The sequence below is a fragment of the Bombus impatiens genome, unplaced genomic scaffold, assembly GCF_000188095.3.
Source record: "Bombus impatiens unplaced genomic scaffold, BIMP_2.2 scf_0543, whole genome shotgun sequence".
NCBI classification, from domain to species: Eukaryota; Metazoa; Arthropoda; class Insecta; order Hymenoptera; family Apidae; genus Bombus; species Bombus impatiens.
The window spans coordinates 1,525,548-1,536,397 of NT_176962.1; the positions used below are offsets into that span (position 1 = coordinate 1,525,548).

Consider the following 10,850-nt stretch of genomic DNA (forward strand, 5'->3'; position numbering starts at 1 on the left):
ACTTGAACGAACGTTAGAGGGAAATTGGTCCTCGCCGGCACGTGTTCCACGTGTTCGCACTAAGGTTTACATTCCACGATTATCAACGAGAACGATGTTGAATAATGAAACGTGAGCATCTGCTGGTGAACGTTTCGACATACTGTGTTCGACGCTCGTCAAACAGGTCTCTTCGTCGTCATCGATTTTCTCGCCTACGGGAAAATGTAATCGTTTCTTTCCAAGCACACGACATCCCTTTCTCCCATAAGTGCCGTTACTCACTAAAGACTTGCTCCTCGGCGAATACATTTGCATTAAGTTTAAGAGAAGATACGAGCTTCTATGTGCGTAGTTCGAACCAGTGTGGCGCGCCAATCACGGCTATATGGATGACGCGTGAGGGACGCACGAACAAGTAGATTTGGTCTGTATCGCATCGACACATTCTACTTAGGGACACATTTTATTGAAAATGAGTAGCGCAATGTCGTTGGAATCTGGTAACGCTGTGGTAATGTTGAGCGATTCGATAGGTTTATGAGCGTGTGATTATGGAAATAGATATAAATATATTGCTGTTGGAAATAGATATAAAGCTCAATGTAGCGTTATTGGAAATATGAAGAACGATATTAGAAATATAAAACTTTTGTTAGTGCTGTTAGTAGTAGTTCCGTTAGAAATCTAAAGCTTAATGCAGCACTGTTAAAAACATAAATCTAGCAAATTACATCGCATCGATAGTGTGCATTGAGCCTTAATGTACATTCAATAGCGGGATCCCACGGCCGTGTGCGTTGCATTATTAAAAGTGTAAATTCGCCGAATTGCACAGCGAAATTATAGCGATATTGAATCCCCCGTCTGCATTGGGTTTCGCGATGCATCGCACGATATGAAATTCGATCAGCCAATAAATTTACTGTACCTTCGGTGCTAATAATTTTTGAATCGTCAAATTTAATCATCAATTTTGACCACCTAATAATTTGTAATCTTTCGCCGACCGAGTCATCTACGATTGGTCGATAATAATAATATGCAACAGCACATATTTGTGGTCTCGTTGGTTTTCGCGTGAATTTCTCGCAAGGCCGATGTCGTATTGCACAACTAATGTCCGCACGTTTGAGAAAGCTGAGAGGACGCGACCAGGAGAAATCAACTGAAAATGTCAAAGATGACAGACGAGCGCCGTCGCTTTGAATAGGCTCGCAAACCGGAAATCTGCGGTAGACACAACGCACAGTTACGCAATTGATACACGAGAAAGTCCTTTGTATGCCGCATCTGCACACGTTTTAACGGTCGTTCATCGATCATAAGATTTCAAGAAGTTTCAAATTAGTTATGCGGACATTGCTTTACAATCGCGCCGCGCCGGTTTGCAACGGTTCCACATTAGTGATTTCTTTCTTGCTGCGTCAGAAATTGTTCTGCAGAAGCGCGCTGTTCCATGGTTTTCGCGATTCATCGAAACTTCGAGAAGATTTCGTGGTAACTGTTGTACTGCAATATTCCAAAGAAATTGAAACTAAAACTTTACCAATGATATATACAAATATACGAAATAATTCTATATTACGTAACAATCCAATTACGTTATATCTACTAAATCTTTTCACAATATTCATCAGCAATTTTTATATTCCTTATGTATTTTCATATAATTTCAAACATTCTACCTCATTAGAAATATTTAATAGAACTTGGTTTCACATTTGTGTTTATTTCCTCCAATAAATTCCAAGGAAGGGACCGTAGCCTGTTCAAACAGCTAAAAACAAAGGTTGAAGATAAAAATGCAATTTTCACTTATAGGGCTTAAAGATCGTTATTTCCCAGTGGAAGCTCACGGTGTAGTTTCGCAATTCAACGTTGACACGTGAAAACAAAAATAAAACCGTAATGGAATTTCTGAATGACGCGAATATCACGGGAGTAGGTTTTCGGTTTCGGTGTTGCGTCCAGCGGAACAGATGATTTTGTGTTTGTTATTTTTCTTGCAGCGCGTTCGTGATGATCGTGTTTCTCGCGACTCTCGGTTATTACACGCGTCGCACACTGCTTTTCTGCTACGTTTACGGCGATACTTTTACTCGTTTTACCAGTCGAATGCACGAAGAAAGTTTCGTATGGTGTCAGGTTCTGCCTCTATTTACGCTTTGATTGTTCATGCAGAAGATGATGCTTCTGATATTGTTTTTCGACTTCAAAATCAAATCTGCCCGTCGCACCGGCATCCTTTACTAAATTGAGAAACAATCATAAAAAAGGGTAGGATCGGTGGAAGGGAATCTAGTTCCTTGAATTTATTCGGATTTTATGGCCTGAGAGAGGAACGTTTAAAGTTTTAGTTCACTGAGTATCAAATAGGAAGCTAGGGAGGAAAAATTTTGATAAAAGGCACACTCAGGCATAGTTTTAATTAAAGATCTTCTACTATATATGCCATTTTCATGTTTCTTGCGAGGTTGTACTTCTATATGTAGAGGATTAAAACTAAAAAGTGCTACACCAATGTACAGAGATATTCTTGAAGATTTCTGTATGGATACATGTAAGTAGACGCCTTATAACGTCAATCATGTAATACTGGAATCCGAAGGATCGTCATTTTTACAAAAATAATAAGTATTCATCATTCAATATCTCATGGATAGAATAAACCTTGTCAGGGAAGACAAAGGAATTGAATTTTACAATCACATGCTGAGTTGGACTTAAGATAAAATCGATTTAAATAACTCTAAACAAAAACCATTATTATCTCAGGTTACAGTATGATTACCATAATGTTATTAAGAAATATTCTTTAATATATTTGAGTCGTCTCAATACGATCATTGTATCTGATTCGTAGAAGTTTTAGTACACTTTCGAATCACACGTACATCTCAGTAATTAACTTGAACCAAACAACAACTACAAATTAATTTTGTAAATTTCGAGCCAACCGATTGTCCTACTTATCACAACATTATTAGATGTAAAATCTGTCCATGCAGTAAAATTATGTAACCTACAACCTCTCGCTTACCTACTAATAATAAGTATAACTATTATTGCTTAAAAAATTATCGTTTAAGATAGAATGATAAAACTTCTAGGAAGATAAAGATATTAGAGATCACGTCTATATTAAACGCATTGACCGTCAAGTATAACCTAGTTGGCGAAGATTAAGGAGTAGAAGTAGAAATTATGATAACAAAACATCGTGACCTTGTTTCCTAACTTCACCAATTTCCTCTTACTTAAACTGATAAAACAAAAGCACATTTTGTGCTGGTGTCGTGAAACAAGTTCTCGTAGCGCTTAATGCCAGTCGAAATGGAACAAACAAACGTGCAATTACATGCCGTGCAATTAGACGCACGCTCCGATAGTGGCGCGGTGCGCAATTACGTCGCAACACGCCGACTAATAAATTGCATCATTGGGAGGCTGGAGAAATTCCGATCGCTCGTGAACGAACTGCGGCCGAAAAATTACGCAATTTCAGGGAAAATTGAGCGTTAGAGATTTCCCAGATCGACGCGAGGTATGTATGCATTCGCAGCAAATATTTTACGATAACAGATTCACAGCATTGTTGTAAAACTGGCGAATTTATTTTGCTCTTCAAGACGTTCTCTTCGTTACCGCTAAAAATCCACTTTCGAGTTGTATATTTCACTTTCGAGCGTTTCTAGCGATAAAATTTCCGAAGTTTGAAGTACAAACTCCTTGTACGAATTATATTTGAGTAGTAACAATCCAGTGATTGAGAGAGGAAGGAAAAAGGTTTAATGATATAATTATGTGCTTCCGGAAGTTAACAGTTTTATTAATGTGAAAGATTTTTGTGATAGGGAAGTGCACATAAATATATTACGAAATATCTTTTTGTTTATGAGACTGCTCGTTTTAATAAAGATTTAAGGACACCTTCTCACGATTCTCTTCTCATTATTGTTTGCCATCACCGCTGAGAATCATGTAGTTTTTCCCATATCCTAAATTAATTTTAATATGTACGTAATATAAATATATGTATACAATGTAAGGTAACATGAATTTATAAATAATTTTTTGGATGTAAATACATATTAAGATTTCTAATTTGTATGTTATTAATAACTCTTATATTATAAATGCTCTTCTGCTCATCTATTTACAATATCCACATAAGTAGCATTTTTTCAGTTATTTCTTAAGAAAGCGAAGAAAGTGAAAGCGAAAATGGAATGCAGCTTAGGAATCATAAAACGAAATTACTTCGGGTTTAATAACAGCTAAGTTGGCCCTCACCTTTTCAACACTGTGACATTTTGCTACTCATTTCACATTTTGTATCATTTCACCGTGCTATAGTTAGAAATAGAAAGAAGTTATTAAACGTAATCATCGTTAAGGCTTTCCATTAATGCGAATAGCTTTCCTTGGAAACAATTCTTAATGTTTCCCTTCGCTTTCTCGCGCTCTTTTATCAACTTTCAAATTTAATTCTTGTATTTCTTACTCTTGTGATCCTTTTCATTCTCTGCTGTTACATGATTGGAAATATGTCAAAGGAATATTATATACGTTAGAAAAATATAAAGGAAGAAGGTTGAGATATTTTTAAAATAAAAGAATAATATAATATTATGAGATGAAAATAGTTCAATCTAATTTTTAATAATATACTAAAAAATCATTAAGCAATTATTCTTTTCGAACACACCAAACAATATACTTCTCCACCAAGAATCTATCAATCACAAGACATCAAGACACAAAACACGAAAGCTTCGATTTCACAATTTCAGCCGAATTCTGTCGCGTTCGCAATCAATTCCAGTTCTTCGGAACAAACGACGAATATATAATATCATTTGGTTCTCTGAACACGTATCGAGGGAGCGTATCTCCCATCAACGCCATCGCAATTGCCCAATTTCACCGAGTGTCTCGTCGCGTCGCGGCGCTGGATATCAGAGATCTTGTTGATTGAACGCACGGTTGCATCGTCACTTTGGTCACTCGCGATAATCGTCGAGCGCATAAACGCGAAATGTCAAACCGCTCGATCCAAGGTCTATCGAGAGAGAAAGAGAGGAGAACAGAGAAAAAGCGCGAAAGAGAGAACGAAAGTGAAGTGGATTGTGTATAAGGCACCGCGGTCCCCTGTGGTCCCTGTCGAGCGTGTATAAACGAAACACACCGCGTTCCAACCGCATTCCTCATCGACCGCGCCACGTGATAGTGTACGGATACACTACTAGCTTCGAAAAACCTACAAAATAGATGGCCAATGTGGCATTCGTATCGTTTGCATGATTCTTCGTTTGAGACTGTTTTTATGAATTCGTCTTGTCGCGACATGGGTGACGAATTGGAATTGGTGAAAGGCATCGATCGTTCGTTTTTTCGTAATAGGTTACGACAGACGTGCGTGGATATCGAAAGTAGAATAATATCGTTGGATGTTCCCTTGAGGCACGTTCCAGGTTTGGTATTTGAAAAGGGAGTGGGTTGAGTTTAGGATTTGAACGAATGAATTAATTGTATGTATTATTGATAGAAATTACCAATTGATCGATAACGAATTCATTGTTCGGTTGAGGAGGTTTGGTAATGGTGAGAGACGCGGTTTTATCTATTAACGAAAGATAACAATACGAATATTTACGAATATGATACGAATATTTGGAATTTGAATTGCTGAAATGACTAGTCACTTTACAATTCCAAATTTGAGTAAAACTGTTATCAATAGCGAGTCGTAGTGAAAACCTTCAACAGTAGTTTCCATTTAATACCGGTTTGTGTCTCACGCTTTAATGTCGAAACATTTCCACGGACCGAGTTAAAAATTGAGACACGTTTTTACAGATCACCTATACTTTATTTGCCAATTCCTTTCACTGGAAACCAAACCGCTATCCTGTCCCATAAAAATAAAAGAAACACTGGAAAGTAATAAAAGACATGCGAGGTAATGGATAAACAGGCACTATTAAAAATCATTGGAGTACGTAACTGTTTAAACAGCGAAGTTTCATAAAATGTTCATTACCAACAGCTGTTGTCACGTGTGTGTGATAACGCGGTACCGCTAAACGATCGGTGATAAAATACCGTGAAAATAGAGAAAACGTTTGACAGCAAAACCAAAGCGATTATAGCGGCTTTTACTTGGTCATAAATATTTTAATACGCGTCTCTTCGTATATAAGCTTACGCGACCTTCCACCGTCTCTGTGCAATGAAACGCTTTGTAATCGCCAGTGATTATCGCATATTTGAAATTAAAATCGTCTTGTCCGACTGCGCCCCTTGCGAATGAAACAAACTCCTACGAAAAACAAAAAGAAAATGCCCAGAAATTCTGCGTGTTCTTGTTAGCTTTGATTGTTAAGTTCCATTAATACGAAGTTGTGGACGATGTTCGTGTCACTAAAAGTTGCTTCTTCTTACAGGGATTCGACACCGTAGAGCGACTCAACGAATCTGGAGAGCTGAGAGAAATGCTTAAGCCTTACCAGGTAATTAAAAGTTCCATTTTACAAATCAGCATTTTCATTAACACTTGCAACAGATACTTTTTGTCGGTGGCTATTTGAGTAATTAATTGACTATTGGTGGTTACATATTTCCTTTCCTTTAAAATGTTTGACGGATAGTGATCAATTTTTGTAAAATCAGTATCGATTTGCAAGGATTTAAAGAGCATCTCACCACGTGATTGATTCTTTTATATACGTTACTATAAATATATAAAAGTTGCTGCTAGCCTAAAATAATGTTGATTGAAGATTTCTTGTTTATCTTATTATAAACTTCTGCGCAAAGAAAATTTCAATGTTATAATTAGTTTTATAAAAATAGCTGGTCGATTGACCTTGGTGTTAAAACTATTTTTATAATTTAAACTCAGCTTTTACTTAAAAAAATCTGCTTTTAATAAAACTGAGAAAATTGTGACGAAAAAAGTGTAGCAGAGAAAAATTTTCTAAAGATTGGTAGAAAGCAATTGATCATCTCTCATACGTAAGGTATACAGCTAATGTAGTGTGCAGTTCACAACTTCGTAACTTCGTTCGGATCCAATATTGTAACAGAATTACAAATTCCAATATCACGTCAATAATAATAAATCGTATCAGCATCTAATGACATTATATTATTCCTCCACGTAATTCCTCTATTATCAAACTGAATACATACCACGAATTCGATATTCTTACAATTCGATTCAATTCGCCAAAGAATTCAGTTCCATTAGCGTATCGAATTCTGAACACGCGGATTTTACCACAATCTTTTGTCACCGTGTAATTCTGAGGAAGAATTACAGAGAATTCTGCCAATGTTCCTCACGCCGGAGAATTATTTGACCCTTTAAGAATTCCGTGACGGTTCCGAGAATTCGCTACGTAACTATGTTCCATGTCTGTGGAATATTTATACCGTGTAGTAGAATGGAACAGCTGTGCCAGGCATTATACACATAACTGCGTGTTGGCGGACGATCGTGCGCGCGCGTAATCCGTCGCGAATACAAGGTTGTACAATCCTTTCACTTTTATCCGACGATATCTGCCTCCACCTTCCTTTTCCATCGCGATCATAAATTTCGATGTCGTGCAATTGAAGTTTACCTTGCAGCGAATAAAGGTCGTTTACACTGTCGCTACCACTATCACTTTCCTGATATTCTTTCCGTGCTGTCGGCCCTTAAATCTTGTGGTCGTCCTTTGGATTCATGCCAGCACAAGGACATTTTTCCCCTCCATGCAAGGTCTATAAATTTTTCAACGAATCCTTCGAAAATTAATACCTTGACGTATTTAAAAATTGCTACTTGATCGTTACATTCGATTATTTCGTTCAGTATCCATAAAACCCTATCCAAAGTTGGCAAATGCTTGTAATTGTTTGCAAAAGTTTGCGTCAAAACCAAATTAAAACGTATTTTCATATACGTTCGTCGATCCATAGAAATGTAATAGCGAATTTTCTCTGATTTACTGTTATGACTTCAAACATTCTCAAACGCTTGCGATAGTTTGCGGTTGCTTGTTGTCCGTAAGGCTATATGTCTCCACTGAAAGAAATTTTCCGCAGATAGTAAAATACACTTTAGTATAAAAATCGAGACACGATTAGTGTCTACGATTCGTGTAAGGTAAATGTGTCTCTGATTATCTTGCAATAAGAATGAGATTGAAGAGGTGAATAGTTATTATGTAACTGGTTGGAATAAGGGCTAGTTTAGTTGGAAGAAATGGTGGATGAAGGATGCGCATTATGTAATTCCGTGTGCGATCATGTTAACGCATAAATCGAGTAATTAATCTAAAAATTGCGTATAAAAATCTATACATTTCAAAGTGTTAGATGTTAATATTAATGATATATTCTATATTAATAGATTATTGAGATGAAATTATTAGTCTTCTAAAGAAAAGATTTAAAATGTTGGATAATATATATAACTTTGTCTAATTAGATATATGATCGTTATCGCGTTGATGTTAAATCAAGTCATTAATGATTGAATAAACTTTATATAACAATTACAATTTCAAGAAAACATTGCCTCCGAGAAATTAAGAGAGTGAGTTGTGAGAAAAACAATAATATCCTATATTTTTCTTTGAATGAAAGTTAATTACCGACTCATGTGGTGTGTCAGAAAGACGCGTAATTAAACGACGCCCACGATATACCCTTTTCCCCCCTATCTCTTTACGCAATACTTGCATAATCTATCATCGTTATTCTAATCTTCCTCCGTACGATAAGCATGTAGTTTATGCGTGTAACGTGTATATAAGATTTATTTCATTAACACTTTGAATATCAACCACGTCTTGTCATTTACAAGGCTGCCGTGTTACATCGATATTATAATGAAGTTTACTTATCGTTGGACGATATTTTATTGGATTCGGAAAGTATAGCCGCAGAGATTGGACACTGACTTCTCTTCCATCTTTTATATATATTATATGTTTAATTCTTCGATTGTGATACATTATATAATATTGCGAAAAGGTAGGAACATTTTAATTTGTCATCAAAGCGCGTGTTAAACACACGACAAAGAGGATTAAAGTAAAAATACTGAAATTCCGACGTGTTTCGAAATCGAGAGCGTTGAAGTCAAGGAAGTTAAACAAACAATTTCGTTTCTCACATCGTCCACTCTCAGCTTGATGTATATTCGTCGTTTTTGCGAAGAATGCAATTGAAAATGAGTAAAAGTGAAAGCGATGTTGGGCAACATCGCCGAACACACCGCGTGCGCTGAAAACTAATGCAGAAATAAGAATCGTCACGCTTCTTTTATAATCGTTGAATGATAGAGTCCAGCAATTATTCGAGCATTAGGTAATGTGAATGGAATTGCTACGGATGATCAAATCAGAAACACGATCGATAATTCGGAACATTAAGCCAGATACACATTTGATACGAAGATATTAATGTTAAAATATGCTTGATTGCGCAACTCTCCACTCTTTAATTCTAATTCTAAATCTGCCGAGTATTTTTCTACTGTGCGAGTTTTCTACTTAGATCAAAGCTTAATTAAAATTCCTTCTTCGCTTTAAACACATTCTTGAACTTGCCTCACGTACACGCTCTGCATTTAGAATTCATTCAGACACACGTTTCAATCTGAACAGCGTGATGCAATTAATCATCAAATCCCCTCATAGGAGGTGTGATCTGGGTGTTTATGAAAGATAATTTCCAGCTACTGTAATATGGTTACATTCAAAATACTTTCCTCCCATAATTATACAGCTATTGTTAGTCTACCATTGTTTTACTACCGGAAATACTCAGAGTATTCACGACGATTATATTTCTCAATAGGGCTATTGACTTCTTTCTAATTGTCTAGACATCGTTATTACGAGTCTAGAATAGCTCTTTTCCTCTAACAACGATTAAACAAGAATAGTATAATAGGATATGAGAAGATGAGTACTATATTGGAATACTAATAGACAATGAAATACTATTGTAAAATTTACTACATGTATTATATTTCCTTCAACAAGCTTCTTCATTTTTAGTCGCCATTAACGCATCGTGTAATCAAACATACAAACATTTCATCTCATGTACCCAGTCATAACTTCAATCTAAGGCTTCCCAAATGCAAAAGTTCATTCATACCACTATCCACAGAAAAAAGAGGTAGAAAAGGAAAAGAAATAGTTACTCATCTCTACATCGTTGACTTTTATTTCAGAGCGAAGACGCGTGCACAGTGTGTCTATTCTGCGGCGGTTACCAATGGCAGCTGTGCCCGGTTTGCAATGGCAGCAAGAGGTCTGTTCATCGTAACGACTTCACCGCGGAATTCGTCGCCCTGAAGTGCGCGAAATGCGATGTGAACGGTCTGATTCGCTGTCCCCATTGCTGAGGCATCAAAACGGAAGAAGAAAACGGCGAGCACGTGCTCGAAACGACATCGTATCCCCGATACTGGCATCGAATCGCTAGCGTTACACGTTCCCCTATCTAAGACTAAGGTGCTACAAGAAGTATATTGCATGTTAAACACGTTATGGAGAAGTTCTTGCTGTCGTGTCGCGAACAACGAACAGATCTATTGTACGATCAGTCGCATATCAAACGATCGCCGTGCAAGCGCTGTCTCGACTTGAATTTTTTCATTCACTTCCGTTCCATTCACACGAAGAGCTTCGTGGCATTAGATATGATTTATGGGAAGCACTCATGGAAATTCGAGATAAAACGGCGCCGGCACGCTCGATCTTGAATACCGAGCACGATTCGCAGACGCTGATCGCGAGACCGTGCACGTGAACTGTAAAATATCGACTAATAAAGCTTATCTAATGTTTTGTAACATGCAA

The 10,850-nt window shown here is 37.0% G+C and overlaps 1 protein-coding gene across 5 annotated transcripts in view; it reads left to right on the forward strand.

Annotated features, from left to right (window-relative positions):
* Window positions 1-10,850, forward strand: part of LOC100749536 — a 38,832-nt gene extending 27,982 nt beyond the window's left edge. For all 5 annotated transcript variants that reach the window (XM_024369136.2, XM_012388250.3, XM_024369137.2 and 2 more), the window contains exons 4-5: window positions 6,429-6,494; window positions 10,220-10,850. In XM_024369136.2, the coding sequence (XP_024224904.2) occupies window positions 6,429-6,494; window positions 10,220-10,393 (240 nt within the window). In that variant the 3' untranslated portion in view covers window positions 10,394-10,850. The remainder of the gene's footprint in view (window positions 1-6,428; window positions 6,495-10,219) is intronic.